Source organism: Budorcas taxicolor, chromosome 2 (genome assembly GCF_023091745.1).
Source record: "Budorcas taxicolor isolate Tak-1 chromosome 2, Takin1.1, whole genome shotgun sequence".
NCBI lineage: Eukaryota > Metazoa > Chordata > Mammalia > Artiodactyla > Bovidae > Budorcas > Budorcas taxicolor.
The window spans coordinates 20,940,479-20,957,966 of record NC_068911.1 but is presented as its reverse complement, the minus strand read 5'-3'; the positions used below and the strand labels follow the sequence as shown (position 1 = coordinate 20,957,966).

The following is a 17,488-nucleotide window of genomic DNA, read 5'->3' as shown; positions in this document are numbered from 1 at the left end:
CTTTTTGGGGGTTGGGGGAGGAAAGGATTGGGAGTTTGGGATTAGCAGATGCAAACTAGTATATAAATAGGATAGATACACAGCAAGGTCCTATTGGACCTATATTCAATATCACATGATTAAACCATAATGGAAAATAACATGAAAAATAATACATATATTAAAAATAATGTATATAACTGAATCACCTCAGTACATCAGAAATTAACACAACATTGTAAATCAACTATACTTCAATAAAACATTTTAAAATAGAAATTTTATGACTAATAGGCTACCTCTCTAATTCTACTTCTCTTCATCTGTATAAATTAGGAATTACCACTGATCCTTGAACAACAGGATTTGAATGCTCTGTTCTACTTGTACACTATTTTTAATAGTAAATATATGCTATATATTTACTATATACAGTTTATGTATATGGTACTATATAAACCACAGTTGGGTGAATCTGTGGGTGCAGAGGAACTGCATCCATGTGTAGGCGGGCAGACTATAGGGTTTTTGTGGATTTTCAGCTGAGTGGTGGCACCCTCTAACCCCTCGATTGTTCCGGAATCAACTGTATGCTCATCTGCTAAAAGTGAAAAGGGGTGAAATGAGAAGTCTGTTTGTGTCATGTAATAATTTTGGAGATAATCAAAGCCACCTTAGATGGTGGCTCCATAATGCTATTATGGACCCAGTCGTCTCCAATTTTATTTTATTTTCAGACATCTTAAACATGTACTTGTCACCTTCCAGTAACAAGTCATCTGGTCAGCCTCTGAAACTGAGTTCCAGTTCCATGCAGGCAGAAATATAAGGTAAGGACAGCATACTGTGGATTGTAAAATCTGACCACCAGCTCCCTTGAAGGAGATTTTACACACTGCAGAACAACTTTTTTTCTCCCATTTAAAAAATGTGGTAAAATTTATGTAACATAAAGTTTGCTATTTTCAATGTACAATTTAGTGGTGTTAATTGCATCCACAATGTTAGGTAACCATCACCAAAATCTATTTCTAAAACATCTCATCACACAAAACAGTTTCTTAACTGTTAAGCAATAACTCCCCATCCCTCCCTCCTCTTAGGCCCTGATAACATCTAATCTACTTTCTGCCTCTATGAATTTGCCTATTCTAGGTACTTCTTCTGCACAGAATAGTATGATATTTGTCTTTTTGTGTCTGGCTTATTTCACTAAGCATAATGTCATCAAGGTTCAATCATGCTGTAGCATGTATCCAAACTTCATTTCTTTCTATGGCTGAATAATATTCCATTGTATGTATAGAACACATGTGTTAATTCATTCATCAGTTGATGGACACTTGTGTTGTTTACACCTTTTGGCTATGGTATGCAAAACACTTTAATTATATTTTATTGGTCAGAATTTTGTTGCAGGATCACTATTCTCTTCAAGGAAAACTGAAAGATGTGATTTTCTTTCAAGTAGACAAAGAGCATCCCCAACTACAACTGGAGTTTTATTAGTTAAAAAGAAATGAAGAAAGGTCATTAGGGAAGCAACTAGCAGTCTCTGCAACAATCCACCCCTATGCCAGCGAATGTCTTTCCATATATAGAACACTGACATTCTCCCAAAGGAAACAATCACAAACTCTCATCCACTGAGAGGCTAGGATTTCTGAGCAATTTGTAGTCTTCTTCAACAGATCTGGGTGTGTCTTCTCTTGGTCTAAACTAAAAGATAACACATTTGCTACCAGTTCACCCATTATTTAATTTTGCAGGTGGAACCAGGTGAACATTAAGAGCTTCTTCTAAAGGCAAAGGCGGGTATATAGAGCACCCACAGGTTCATAGAAATTATCCAACCCAACTGAGTAAGAATAACAAAATTTCTCTTTTCTGGGAATAGAAGAAGTTTCTTGGCTAACAAGGAGGAACTCCTTTATCTGTTACTTTCCATTACTTTCTCTCTGTCCTCTGGAAGATTCTTCTTTGTCTATATCTCTCTCCCTGGACTCATCAACTCGGGGAGAACAAGCTTCCACTTGGACTCAAGAATCTTTCAGGGGTTTAGTTTTTAGAGGTGTCCTAGTCTAAAGGTTGCTACCCAAGCTTGGGATATAGTTGGCAAAATAATTCCCCTAAAATGCAAATAAATTTGTAATATTTTCTGGAAGAGTATCCATGGCCAAACATCTCCTCTGTACATAATATACAGGCATGGAGAGTATGCCATACTAATGCCACATCACACTCCAGTCATACTAAACTCCTTTCTTTCCCTCATGCTCTTTATGTTCCAGGGCACTGCACATACCAATCTAAATGCCTGGAACACAGTTTTCCCTGATCCTTACTTGGCTAATCATCCTCAAGGGCTCTGTTAAAATGGAACTTCCTCTGGGAAGCCTTTTCCAATGACCTCCAGTGACATGAATTGGCCCTGACTTGCACTTCCCCTAACAGAGTGCTAACCAGCCTTTGTTGATATTTTAGGTAGCGTTGCTTAGAAGCTTAGCCAGAAGCAGGGAGCCATATGCAGGTAAATTCTAGAAGTAGTGTCCTTTAGGAAAAACCTAGCAGAGTATGGGAACTAGCATATAGAAGGGCAGTGAGTGCCCACCTGTGACTTTTCAGAGCAGCAGTATTAGCTTTGCCAGGGAACTTGCTAGAAATGAAAGATCCCATGAACCATCCTAGAAACTCTGGGAATGGAACCAGTAAGCTGACTTTTTAATCTTATTTCTTTAGCTGCTCTGGGTCTTAGTTGTGCCATGTGAGATCTAGTTCCCTGGTCAGGGATTGAACCTAGGCACCCTGCATTGGGAGTATGGAGTCTTAGCCACGGGACCACCAGGGAAGTCCCATAAGCTGTTGTTTAACCAGCCTTGTAAGTGAGGCACAACTCAAGTTTGAGAAACACAGTGAGAGGGGACAAAGTCAAATGAGGATGTGGTCCCAGGTATAATCTGGCCTTGGCCTGACCCACGGAGGACTCTGGAACATAAATTGCACCACAGAATTGTCTCAGCCTTTGGCAAGAAGAAAGACTTTTGCATCCCTGTATCAGCCACTCATTGACTGTAGGCAGTCCCTGGGGTAGGGATCCCCTGGGGAGGCAGCTCCTATTAGCTAAGAGCGATTTTTCCAAGGGACAACCAAGGGCTGGCAGAGGGGATAGGGTAGGAAGGTTGGAGCTACAAATACACCAACCTAGCAAAGGGAATCTAGGCATCTATGGGATACTAACAGCATTGGTTTCAATTGTTCTTATTTGTTCAGTTATCTCTGTTCTCTCCGTTAGATTGAGTTCCAAGTGATCAAGAACTAAGTCTTTCTTGCTTGTTATTAACTTACCAGTGCCTTTCATGGTGTGTGAAATGTAATAGTTATTTATTAAGTTAATTGATTAATCAAATGCTGATTGAGTGCCTACAATACCCTGGGCACTGACCCAGGGTCTTGTAATTTAGATGTGAATTCTTTTGCTCTAGTGGGGAGGTGGCAATAAACATATAGATGCCTACACATACATATGAACTTATGTGTATATGTATATAAGACGGTGTCAGAGATTGAAAAATGCTATAAAGAAATAAAAAGCAGAAGGAGAGGACAGAGAGAAGAATGAGGTGTTATTTTAGAGCAGTTAAAGAAGGATTCTCTGAGAATGCGACATTTGAGCTGAGATTTGAATGAAGTGAGGGACTGAACCACGAGAAGGAACATCTGGTGGAAGTAACTTCTATGTGAATTCAAAAGTATTTCTAAATAAATGTTTTCTTATAAGAAGGATGTCTCGGGGGAGAGCATTCCAGGGAATGGTTGGATGAATCACAGGAAACACCTGGCATTTCTACACTGATAAAGCAGGAGGTGACTGGAAGAGATGGACAAGTGGCATGCTACTTACTGTTTTCATTTATTTTTTAATCGACTTCATTTATCAAAGTATACATGCTCAAGATTTTCTGAAAATCAAATAGGACCGAAGGGGCTGTCAGGAAAAGCAGCTCCTGGTCCCACTCCTGCTCCTCTCCCCCAAAGTTACCATGGTCAGCTGGTAACTTTTCTGTCTTGAGTGAGTGAATGAAAGTCATTCAGTTGTGTCTGACTCTTTGTGACCCCATGGACTTAGCCCACCAGGCTCCTCTGTCCATAGAACTCTCCAGGCAAGAATACTGGAGTGGCTTGCCATTCCCTTCTCCAGGGCATTGTCCTAACCCAGAGATTGAACCCGAGTCTCTTGCATTGACAGGCAGATTCTTTACCATCTGTGTCACCTTAGTTTAACTTGAAAGTCACACAGTCATGTCCGACTCTTTTTGTAGTCCATGGATTCTCCAGTGGGTAGCCATTCTCTTCTCCAGGGGATCTTCCCAACCCAGGGATTGAACCCAGGTCCCCCACATTGCAGGTGAATTCTCTAGGCTGAGCCACAAGGAAAGCCCACTCCAAATACAGTTGTTGAATTTTCATGGTTCCTATATTGATTTCCTTCATAACTTTCAATGACATACTCCAACCTATAGAGCTTCCATCAGCTATTGACAGCATGCCTTGGCTGTTCTCTATGTAATACCGGGATGTTGCATCCCCACCATTCCTTCCCTCCTCCAACCATCCAACTCCTATCACAGGTACAGATAGGAGGGACTTAATTTGCAAGTAGTGAGCGCACGAGGATAGGGGATTTTGGTTACTGAAAGAAAGTCAGTAAGGCTAAAGTTTAAATAACATGAAGATGTGTTTTATAATCATATTTCATTTTCCACGCTTTGAATCTAGAAGTGGCAAACCCAAAACTAGACTATGTGCGAACATAAAGGGGAATTATGGGATGGCAGACAGGGCACCCTTGGTCCACATCTGCTTAGTTTTCACCATTTCCTTAACTTACATTCATGTGGGTTACTTTACCACAGATGAGTTTTTCTCTTTCAGCTTATGTTCCTTGGAAGAAGGGCATAGACAAAGGTGAGGCTGGGGGGTACACCCAGCCCAGCTGTATGTCTGGCAGAGGCTCCAATACCTTCAGAGCCTTACACCCTAACATGTTGCCTTCTCACTCATGATCATGTTTTACTGCTGAACCCCTGGGCATCATCAGAGTGGCCCCAGAAGAGAATCACGGGGACTTTTCAGTCTTTTGAGCGGTCTCGAAAGTTCCTCCTGCTCTGAGAATTGTCATCCCTCCCTCAGCTCACAGGAGCCGGTCCCAGTAGCTGTGTCTATACCACCACCCCTTCTCCCTGACCACAGCAGGTCGGGCTGGAAAGTGGCACGTGACACAATCAGTTTGTCCCCCTTGAAAGTTTTTAATTGAGACTAAAACTGCCCTTTTGAGTCTGGGTGGATCTCTTGGATAGAGGAGACATAAAGCCTCAAAATCTAGCTTCCATCTTGAGAATCAACAAATAGAGAAGGCAAAATAATCTTTTTCCAACTAAAAATATGGAAAGAGGCAGAGATGAAAAATAGAGTGACTGTCAAGACTCCTGATGGCTTTTATTCCCTGGTTTTATCTTCTTGCTGAGTCCTGATAATGTCTTTGCTTAAAGGTTTCTTGAAGCAGCACCATATCCTTATATCAAAAATGCAATTCCTTAAACTAACTCCAATGAGTTTCTTCTATTTACAGCCAAAATGTACTAGCAAAATATCCCCTACTATATAATAGGTTTCTTGAGGGGCAGGTAGGAACCATATTTGTGTATTCTTCAAACTGCTAAGCAGAATGTTTTGTACATAGTAGGTACTCACAAAGTATTTATTGAGTTGAATCAGCTGCTGGTACTCATTCCTAAATGACACAACCACTTTCAGGGGCCCTGAAATTATCCTCACCTCCTGAGGTGAGGGTAATTCTGACCTAGGAGAGGAAGAACAGAAAAAAAGTACAGATGTACCTTGCCAGCTACTCAACTAGCTAAGAATCCAATCACCAGACTCCTCTGTCCATGGAATTCTCTAGGCAAGAATACTGGAATGGGTAACCATTCCCTTCTCCAGGGGATCTTCCCAACCCAGGGATCAAATCCTGGTCTCTTGCATTGCAGGCAGATTCTTCATCTGAGCCACCACGGAAACCCCTAAGAATCCAAAGGAAGCTTGTAAAAAGAAGCCTTAATAAGAGTCTTAAACATCAGTTGCAAGCTATCTGAGTGCCTCCCGGTCTCCCGCCACATTAGTAGGATCAAAGAAGGTCATCAGCACACACAGAAAGAGCCTGGCTCCATCACTTTTATAAAAAGGTAGTGCTTTGAATCTCTTGGGTCCCTGATGGATCTAGTGAAAGAGCCCTCTAGTGTTAAGAAACGAGCAATTACATCTAGGCTTAGAAGCTGATTCTACGCACCCATGTACACACACCTACACATTCAATTGAATGAAAGGATGAGGTCACCCCCTAGTAAGTGGGGAGGCATCCTCAGGAACTAACCAACGGCCTTCCTGCCTCTGCACTCCCACTCCACTCAGGTGTTCTGATTCTCCAAACGCAAGTACAGATCTTCCCATGCTCTGTGATCAGCTTTGAACTAGTCTGTGATCAGTTTTGGACCTGGGGTGGGGAGGACAGGGTAGGGGAGAGGCAGGGGAGAAGCCTGCCTCACCAAGCCAAAAGCTCAGTATACATTTTCACTCTCATTATGTTGATCCCTTTCTCTCCTTCAGAATTGTCCACATCCTGAGCAGTGATTGTCACCTTCATCTGCTTGAGCTCCTGACCCTTCTCCCCAACCCCACACAGTTTGCCTGGATGTTTGGTTCCATTCCCCTGGACCTTCTGGGAACCATACCTTGAGTGTTTGTGCTTACATTACAGACTACAGAGGTAGAGAGAGGGCTGCTCTTGTTTTACTGTGAGTTTGGTGAATGGATTGATTGGAGCACACTCTCCCAAAGCCCATTGACCTTCCAGTCACATGATCCTGCTTTAGGAACAGACTTTTCTCACTCCTATCAGAGGAAGGGTGAAAACAGATCCTGGAGTAGTTGCTTTGGTCATTATTAATTATTTCATATTATTTAAGTTTTTGAGATGGGGAAGGGAAATTTCACTAATCTAGCAACCCCTTTCAGGGAAGACCAGCTTCACCTCCATCTTACATAGGGCTTTATTGAGAAGCAAATTTCATTTCAGGAAAGGAAAAACAATAAATAACTTATAGAAGGCTTGGTACATTTTCCCCCATTACCTCCTATTTTTCTTCTGGGATAGCTGTGGTCTTGGCCCCAAGCTTATCTGTTCCATTTTGGTTATGTGGCAAGCTTTCAGTATTTCTACTTCCTGCCTACAAATCAGTGTTTGTGATCCACGACACATGCATATGCAAGTAAGTCTATGTAGGTGCATAAACCTACATACACCTATACTTAGGCATGTACACCCACAAATGCATACAGCTATGCATTTGCAGCAAATAGGCTCATAACACTGTAAGCAGGTAGTGTCATACACATATAAACATACATATATATATACACACCTGCTTTACTTCTACAACAAATTCCCCAGGCATTCAGAACTCATAGCTAAATTGGACACAGCACAAGTAAATATCTAAACACAATCACATGATAACTATTATGTATTCAAATCTACACATGCACGTGCAGGTATATCTAACACCAAGAACCAAGTGTTTAAGTGAATTTAAGACCAAAAGCATACAAACAAAGTGGCAGAGTCACCAAGAAGTCGTGAGCTGCATTTGAGAACTTTTCCGTGAATTGTTGCTATTCGGTCTTCTGGATAGAAGCTCTCAGACAGAGAGCCAGAAATGTCACCAGGGGACTGTATGTGTCTACGATTACCTACCATTATCTTTTTGTCCAGTTAAATAACATTCAAATATGACAGCTGGTTATGAACACATCTCAGGGACTGCAGAAACAACCCAAGCAGCCTCGATTCCAAACACCTGACCTCTGGGTCTCTGTCCCATCATGCCACAGATCAGAAATAATGAGGGCATTCTGTGGACTTAGTCTACTTGGCATGCTCAAGTATATGCCAGAACACATGGTGATAAAAAGCCAGTTGAATTAAATGATGATCCTTGGTGTCTCAGATGGTAAAGAATCTGCCTGCAATGTGGGAGACCCAGGTTCGATCCCTGGGTCAGGAAGATCCCCAGGAGAAGTGAATAACTACCTACTCCAGTATTCTTGTCTGGAGAATTCCATGGACAGAGGAGCCTGCCAGGCTGGGTGCGTGGGATAGCAAAGAGATGGACACGACTGAGCAACTAACACTTGCAACAATGACTATTTCCAAGGAAGAGTCTCACTAGCTTTCAGGTGTGCACCAACATTTGCACTTTGGACTAACAAGGAAAGCAGACCTAACTTCACTTGCTTCCTGTCTAACTTAGACAAGAATGTTAACAAATGATCATCCAAGGGACCTTTGAAGAGAATCTGACATTTTCAGCGACTCTCCCACCTTGACTCCATCACCACCACCACCCGAAAAATGTACGGTTGTTAAAATACATGTGTTCGGAGATCAATATCTCACACTCTCTGGGCCCAAATCCCTAATATGTGCATAACAGAGTCTACATACTTCTGGCTCTTTCTGTCTTTTAGGAATACATGATCATATGTATATGAACAGTTCCGGGTCTGATCTGAGCACGTTGTCTCCGTTGTAAACCAGAGCTCCAGAGAAAGGAGGGTAGACATATTGGTTTGTTTTCTGGGGAACCAAATTGAGACAGACTATACACAGATGTTCCTGTGACAACACTTTTTGCCCGCCCAAGTGAGCCATAGAACCATTGCCCCGAGTCGCCGGTCCCTTTAAGAAGACTCGGTCTTCCCCAATGGGCTCCAGCGGCGCCCGCAGCAAAAGGCAAACTTGCCTGGCTCATTGGTGGTGGGGGAAATGCCGCGTCGGGTGGGAGCTGAGAGAGCGCCAGAGTGCGCTGCAGGCTCCTTTCCCCTTCCCCTTTCCTTAACCCTTCCGGGAGCGGGGAGCGGGGGAACCGGGTCGTGCTGCAGCGCTCCTGAGGAGCCGGGGCGCTGACTGCCCTAGGCTCCCGAAACTTTGCGCGGAGCGTGGGTTGACTAGGTTGAGAAGAGCAGGTGGGCTGGCCTGGGAGGGGCGGGAGGAAGACCCACTCGTCGGTACCCCAGGTCTCTCGCCCGGGCGTTAGGAATGCGGGGGTGCAGCAGCAGCAGAGGAGCTGTCCCTTCAGCACCACGGACCTAAAGCCTGGTCGTTAGGAGGGCGGGGGCGGGGCAACAGACCGGGAGCTGTCCCTTCAGCACCGCGGACCTTTGCCCCCCGATGAAACCTCTCGGCCCCCGCCCCAGGACTGTCTTTTCTCCAGTTTGAGCGGGGGTGTCGGGAGCAGGCGGTGAGCTTTCCTGGGAGGCTGGGGAAGCAATGAACACTCTTCTCAGCGACTCGCCTCCCAGCAGTGCTATTTTTTGCCATCCGCCCTCACCCCCAGCACACGCGCTCGCGCACGCACACACACACACACACACACACACACACACACACACACACATAGTCCTCTCTGGATTTCTTTGCCTTGAGTCTCCCGGGGCTGTGAGGAGCCAGGCGCATCTCAGATCGAGCTGGCAGCTCCAGGCTCCAGAGCCATGCCCTGCACGGACCCTCATCCTTACCAAGCTCCCGAGGAATGAAAGGAATCCAGGGACCCTCAGAAGGCAGCAGTGATGTGGACAAACCCCCTGGAGCCTGCACCCTTCCGAGGGCCATAGGCGACCCAGGGAACTGGAGAGAGCTCCAGACAGGAAAACCCAGCTTTCCCAAAGTCCCTGTGGATGCCGACAAAAGGAGACCCGAATTTTGGGAAGAGCCTGTCCTAGGTTATCCAGCTGCAGAGTGATTTTTTCCCTCTGGCATTGAATCTCCCTCTCCAACGCCCAGCCGTCCAGAGTACCATGAAGAATTATGAGGATGTGTGACAGAGGAGTCCAGATGTTGATCACTACTGTGGGAGCCTTCGCAGCTTTTAGTTTAATGACCATTGCAGTGGGCACGGACTACTGGTTATATTCCAGAGGTGTGTGCAGGACTAAATCTACAAGTGATAATGAAACCAGCAGGAAGAATGAAGAAGTAATGACCCATTCCGGGCTGTGGAGGACCTGCTGCCTAGAAGGTATTTAGTAATTCCTCTCAATGGCCCCAAACAATCCAGTTTCTGATTTTTTGCTATTCCAGTGTGTGGTTGGGGAGACGGAGGCAGTGATGGGGAAAGAGGATAGTTCGAATTATTGCCGAGAATTTGCAGATGTCCAGACTGTTCCAAGAAAGACTAATGCAGTGTGGGATGAAAGGGTTGGGTCTTGTTGGTTGTTTTTGGTATGAGCTTCCTGAGATGAGATTTTGTGGCTCTCTGGGCAGCTTCTGCAGTTGAGAAAAGTCTTCAAATCTAAGATCCCCAGCCATATTGTGAACTACTTTGCTTTGATCTCTGGCTTGAGATGGGGTCTCTAGCTCTGCTTAAATTGCATTTCAATGGGGAAGAGGTGACAGGAGAGGAAGGGAAGGAAGGGAAAGCGGCAGGGGGAGAGAGAGATTGATTATGACCTAGCTTGGCATACTCTGAGCTATTTCCTGATTTCACAACATAGTCTTATCAGTTTCTTCTGAGTTTGGTCTACCTAGATATTTTCATGAACTTCCATTGGCAATCAGTTCCAGACTAACCTATATGAACCTCTACACACACACACACACACACACACACACACACATTTTATGAAAACATTAATACATATTTCTCCATTTGGGATCAAAACAAAACTTAGGTCTTGGTATTTAGTGTCCACCTGTCTTCTTTCCTAAAGCATTTGCAAAGCCAACATATATTTCTATGACATTTGCATAAGACTGATTCTCAAGAATCACAGCATACCACTTCTCATTCAAAAAATTGAAGACTCATTCTAAATTACAATGAAGGAGACAAACCAATTTTAGAATGTCAAGCCTGTCTCGCTATAAACTTGCTTTCAGAACACCAGAAGTCACTCTCAGCATCATTGGGCAATGCCTGGATGTCAGTAGGAGTAAATTTACAAATAGAGAAGGAAATCAAAGCTCTTTAGAGACTGTGTGCCTGAGGGAAGGAACTGGATTAGAGGGGCAGAAGGGAGTTTTTTCAGGCTTCTGAGGAATCTGTGAAGCTTGTCATAGTGATGAGCAAGGAAATCTGTGTTTCCTGTGTGTTTTCCTCCCCTGCCTGCCATTGGTTCTCCATGCCTGCATTACCACTGGCTGGCATTTGTCAGGGCTTCTTGAGAAGTTGCATTTACGTAAATTGCTTAGGAAATCATGCTATGACATCACTTGCTAGTGTAATATTGCATCATTCCCTGGCCTTCCTCCCATGATCTGACACTCTGAACAACTGCCCTCCTGACTGTAGAACTACTAGAGTGGATTCTGTTTCCACCGCAAATCTGCAACTGGTGGGAAGCCCAGGTAGGAAAGGATGACTTAAATGCAACAGGATTACTGCACTTGCTGTCTGAAGACCTTGGTAATGCTGCAAACTATCTATGTGACCTTGGCTAAGACATTTACTTATCCAACCCTGAGCATATTAATCTGGTAGATGATTAATTTGGGATAGGTGTTCATGAATTAGCACTATCCAAGGGTCTTATTATATCCAATGTACTGACAGGAATTCTTTCCTAAATATTGACACAAATCTGATATCTGTGATTATTTGTGGTCAGATATGGTGAAGTCATTTACCTTAGGGAAATGCCATAATTCTCTTTCCGATGTTAATAAGGAATTGAGCCATCTTCATAAAGCTGCAATTTGGTGGATGTTTTGGTGCCTATGTGATCCTAAGGGTGACATAAAAAAATCTGAGGTGGCTTCCAGGCCAAAAATGGCATATAGGTAGACTATGTTTCATTTATTTCCAAATTTTCTGCCTCTTTGATATAAATCTGAGAATACACAATTAAACCTCAGTTTTGGTCTCCCTCATCAGGTCCTAAAATTCCTGAATCCTTGCTCAGAATCTCTCAACTGATGGTTTCACTTATCTCCAACATCATGTCCTACACCCACAGTTTGTACAAGGAATTGGAACCCCACCCAGGCATTCTGTGGGCTTATTGGGAGAAGTGAGGATTTGAATCAAGAAGAAATTGGATTATTCTAAGATATGTTCTTGGTCAGGTGAATTCTTCTAAGAAAATTTTCTTGCAGTCTCCTTGCAATGTGGCCCAGGTATTTTATTTTCTACATTTGTGAAGTATTAATACAGTGAGCTGCACAAACTTTAATGAATCACAATGAAATTTTAGCTCTGTGCTCACCCGTATAATCAACACCAAAATAGGCCTGGCTGAAATCTGAAGCTAAGATTTTCCTTCATGCAATGAACATATCAAGTGTTCAAGGAATTTGCAGGAGCATCTGCTTTCTGCATGGGAGGACACATGCAGTAGGCAGCATCCATCTTCTGCTGGAATGAAGGTGTACAGCCATCTCCTGCTCCATTGTCTCCTGTCTTCCAAAGCCTCAGCATCTTCATTTTTCTGGCCCTTTAAGTGTCAAAGGATAACTGGGTGGGAGAGGGCATCCATATTTTAAGAGTCATGAGAGAATGTGGCTATTTCGTACAAGAAGGAGAGAAGGCTCCAGAGGGACATGACAGCTGTCTGCAAATATCTGAAGGGCTGTCATATGGAAAAGAGACTCAGAATGTTCTATGTGGCCTCAAGAGGATAGAATTAGGAGCTAGAGGAAAACAGGTTTTACCTCAGTGTAAGTAACTCTCCAATATGTCATAAGAAGCTTTCAAGGTTATGAGTTGTCTACTACCAAAAATATTCAAGTATAAGAAAACCACATTAATTGTTTCCAGATTTAACCAGTCATCAGAATCACATAGGGAGCTTTAAAAAGTAGATAATAAGGCCCCCACAGCTAGGTTCTTGGCCTCCATGGGTCTGCGGTAGGTCACTTGGAATCTTAATTTTCTGAAAGCCTTCTAAGCAATGTATGACATTAATGCCAAACCACATTGTGTATTTACAATGGGTCTGGGAATAACCATGTGTGTTAGGAAGGATCACATCTCTCAAGTGAGAGAAGAGATGTTTCCAGTTTTCCTTTCTGTAACTCAGCAGAACATCATATATATTTAGCACTTATTATGTGCTAGGATTGTGCTAAGAACTTTGAAAAAGTAACTCTTTCATCTTCAAAGGCTGTCAGGGTTGTGGGTATAAGTATTAGCCTCATTTAACAGATGAGAAAACTGACGCCAGGAGAAGTTATAGAACTTGCCCAAGGTCTCACACCTAAACTCAGCAGACACTACTTCACCTAAGCCGTGTTGCTCCACCTAGCCCTTGCTAGAGAACATTAATTCATGCTCCAGAGGACAGGTTGCTACTGGTACAAATATTAGCCTGTGAGAGAGCCCAAACACATGGCTTTTTCCATTCAGAAGCCCCAGATCCCACCATGCCTGTGCAGCATCTTCAGGGGTGTAGGAGCCACCAGACAGGCAAAAACTCAGAGGCAGTACAGGACACTGTTTGAATGAAAAACCAATCGACCTATGTAGAGACACCCACACTGAGAAGCCAGAACAAATGCCTGACTCATTAGCTGGAAAGCACGCTAGGCATTCACAAGGCAGTGCCCTGACCTGCTGTGTGCTTTCAATGGCGGCATGTGAATTTGAATGAGAATATGTTCAGTATGTGATTCTCTCATCAAGAAGTTGTAGATATAATCAAAGGGATGTGTTTAGATAACAGAAAGACCACTGGCTTAGTAGCAAGGATGCTCCCAGGTGCTAATCACATTCCTATCTCTAGCAGTTGTGTATGTTAGTACACACAGCAGTTGTATATGTGAATTGTGTATGTTGTTTCCTCCTTTGGACCTCAGTTCACCCAGTTATAAAGAGAAAGCTTCAGGTAAGATTAGGAAGAAACAAATCCAAACATCCCTGTGGACTAGGCAAGTAATGTAAAGTGTGAAGCAAGTATTTCACAGTCCTGTTAGCTCAGTTATATTGTTGTGAGAAGAGGAGTAACAGTGCATATGAGATGTCCATGGGATTCTCCAGGCAAGAATACTGGAGTGGGTTGCCATTTCCTTCTCCAGGGGACCTTCCCGACCCAGGGATTGAACCCATGTCTCTTATGTCTCCTGCATTGGGAGTCGGGTTCTTTACCACCAGTGCCACCTGGGAAGCCCATGAGAAGATATCCAGCAACTGAGACTTGGTTTCAATGTGGTGGCAACCGAGAGTGGCGGGGACCGTGGCAAACTGGAAACAATTGCTGTGTGTCTTGAGTTGATTTTTACTCTGGGAAAATGGATACCAAACTTGGCCCAATACTCCAAATTTTAAAAAGTCAGATGTTGAATCTTCTGACTTTTAAAATGTGGGCAACTGGTTTAACTTTTTAAACACACAGTGCCAGCCAAACCAAACTCACTTTATGGCTGAATTTGACCTATGGGTTGCCTTTTGAGCCCTGAAAATGATCTAAACGACCTTTTAAATCCTAATTTCTGATATTTTCCTTAATGAAGTTGTCCTTCATTAAGCGAATTATCACTTTTTCAACTCATTAAAAAGTTGATACTAAGAAAAAAAAAACCAACTTTGGATTTTAAGATAGGGAACTTAAAATTATGAAAAAGAAGTTCAAGAAACTGATGTTTCTGCTACAGATGGGCCTGGATAATATCAAACATCTGGCTGAAAAACTGGAAAAAAAATTAGCCAGTCATTAGAAGTTCCCCCATATTTCCAAATCTCCAGATGGTTGACTTTTTCAGCCAGATGGGGTTCCAGCTTTATTTATGTGTTCAGAAGCCTTCAGGGAAGCTTCAAAGATGTGGTTGAGGACAGGGATGGGAGAAGGACATGAGTACTTCCTATGTACCAAGCCCATTCTAGGTGCTTTAACCTATATTAATTTACAATTTTCACATCTCCTCCTATCTGCCCGCCAGTAGAATATAAACTCCATAAGGATGGAGATTCTTGTCTACCGAGGGCCCTACTATATCCCTAGAGCTTAGAAACAGTACCAGGTAGTCCCTTCTGCTCCTCTGCCCTAGATTAATGCTGTACCTCCCGTTAAATGTGGGTGCAGAATGCATCCGAACTCTCTTCCCTACTCCTGATCTTCCTGTTCCTTTCTCTCCACTTTTCGTCCTTGCTCTCAAAATCCAAGAGGCAGACAAAAGAGAGAAATGGGATGGAGTCTTAAGGCAGGGTGGGAGAGACTGACCATGACTGTGTTTGGGGGCAGGTTAGGATTTGGGGAAGTGGCAGAGGCTGAGGTGTGAGCATGACTGACATTCAGCCAGAAGATGTTTATATAGCCATACTAGATGTTAAAACATGGAAATACTTCCTCATCTGTTGATAAATAGTATCTGTTGGTTCCCCTTACTGATGAATTCAATAAAATTTGACATGAGCTCACTGTGTATTTTAAGAGAATTATGTTTTTGACAATTTGAACAGTATACTCCCAACATGTGAAAATATCCCCAGTAAAATGAGTTCTCACCAAAGCCCCACCACTAGCCCTTCCTCGAACCTCTCAAACATCCATTAGATCCACTAAGTAAGAAGTAAAAACCTGGCCCAGCAGGGCCATCAGGATCGTGTTCCAGCCCTATGGAAGCATAAGTTCTAACTGGCTCATCTTATGGCCTGCTGGTGGTTAAATATTTTTGGGTCTTACTCTCAGCTATGCCATTCTTGATGGAAAGAATTGTTCTTTTTTCTACCTCAAATCCAGACTTCTACCTTCTGACTGTAGCATTCTACCCATCTGAGAAAGTAGATAGCCCAGATATACTTTTTGCTTCATCATTTGAGATGTTATCTCTGGATTGGAATAAAGGCAAGTGACGTGCAATCCAAGGTTGGGTGATCAATGTGGGCTAGTAGCGTGGATGGTTAGTGTGAGTTACCAGCACATATGGAGAAAAAAAACAACAAGAAGAAATTAGGCAGAAAGATGGGTATGCCCTTTTAATGCTTAATGTGATAGAGTAGTGTCTGACAAGCTTACTTAAGTGGTCATCTAATCTCCTGGAAGTGTACCTTTGTTTGACCTAGCTTTTCTTATAGATTCAGGTCTAGCTGTATAGTTAGATGTTTACTTGCGGAAAACTTGGGAAGATGAACATTTATCTTTTCATTCAGTTGAGGTACAAATAGTTTCTGTTCATTAGAGGAGACAACTCCAAATGTTGTGGACAATTTGCCCACTCCCTAGGACATTAATCAGTTTTATATATAACTTAACAACATTATTCCAGTTTTTTTCCTCTAAAAAAAAATAACATCTTCCTTTGAGCCAGCTTTGTCATTCTGCTTGTTCCCTTCACTGATGAATTAAATAAAATCTGACATAAGCTCACTGTGTATTTTAGGAGAATTATGTTTTTAACAATTGAACATTCTACCCCAACATGTGAAAGTATTCCCAATAAAACCAATGTTTCTGAGATTAAAAAGAAGCCTACAAAAACTCCAAGACTATTTTTTTCCCTTCATTCTATGACCCTGCAGAGAGCCCATTTTTCAATATAGAAGCAAATGGGCCTTTAATAATTTATGGAAGATCCCAAAGAATATTAGATAATAGCAGGGGTTTTGGGGTCAGGTAGACCTGGTTTCTTACCTGAATCCTGCCATATTCTGGCTATAAGACTTTCGAGATTGCTAACCTCTGAGCATGAGTTTCTTTACCTGTACAACAAGGAAGCAAAAGTAGCAAGCACTTTCACCTGTTTCTTTCTTATTTCTTAATTTATGTCTTATGGTTCCTTCATACCTCTAAATAATATGTTGATTAGTAGTCCTTGATTCTTGCATTTTAGACAAGATGCATTTTCTAAGACAGATGATTTTGCTTTCTTATACTACTACCCTTCCTTCAGCACTTGTAGTTCCCCAATGAGTTACCTGTGGCTTCCAAGAAGAATCATTCATAAAGACTGAGGGCAGCTGGCATCTCATTCCTGGATTGGATACTAGCTGAGGCAGCACAACTGCTTATCTGTTCATGTACATACTTTAGCAAGGAAGTCAGAAGACAAGAGCAGGGCTGAGAGAGAGAATGGCAGTGGGGCAGCCTGTTTGGAAGGGAGAGGTCTCATGAGTTGAGTGGATCTGTGGTGGATACCTGAGAGCTTATGCCATTTTGTCCATATTCCACCCAAGAGAATAGCCAGTTAGACCCTAGACAGGGCTACATTATATTCAGGAAGATTGCCCTGCACAGGGCTGCCTGGCCAAGGGGTCAAGCAGGGATTAAGAGTCAGTCCATGCACCACTCCCCAAACCACGCCTGTTGATCCAGAACTGAGTCTATTCAAACGGAGGAGGAGGACCTTAAAAGAATAAGGGTTCTATATGGGGCAACTGCAGGTCCAGCAGCATAGGGGTATGAGTTGCCAGTGATGCGAGCCAAGATGGGATGACAAAGACTGGCCAGAATGAGGTGTCTCACA

The 17,488-nt window shown here is 43.0% G+C and overlaps 1 protein-coding gene across 1 annotated transcript in view; it reads left to right on the top strand.

Moving 5' to 3' along the window:
• Window positions 1–9,901: 9,901 nt before the first annotated feature.
• The window catches only part of CACNG3 (calcium voltage-gated channel auxiliary subunit gamma 3), a 97,082-nt gene continuing 89,495 nt past the window's right edge, over window positions 9,902–17,488 (top strand). Inside the window, exon 1 of the mRNA XM_052635913.1 lies at window positions 9,902–10,112. Within this exon, the coding sequence (XP_052491873.1) occupies window positions 9,902–10,112 (211 nt within the window). The remainder of the gene's footprint in view (window positions 10,113–17,488) is intronic.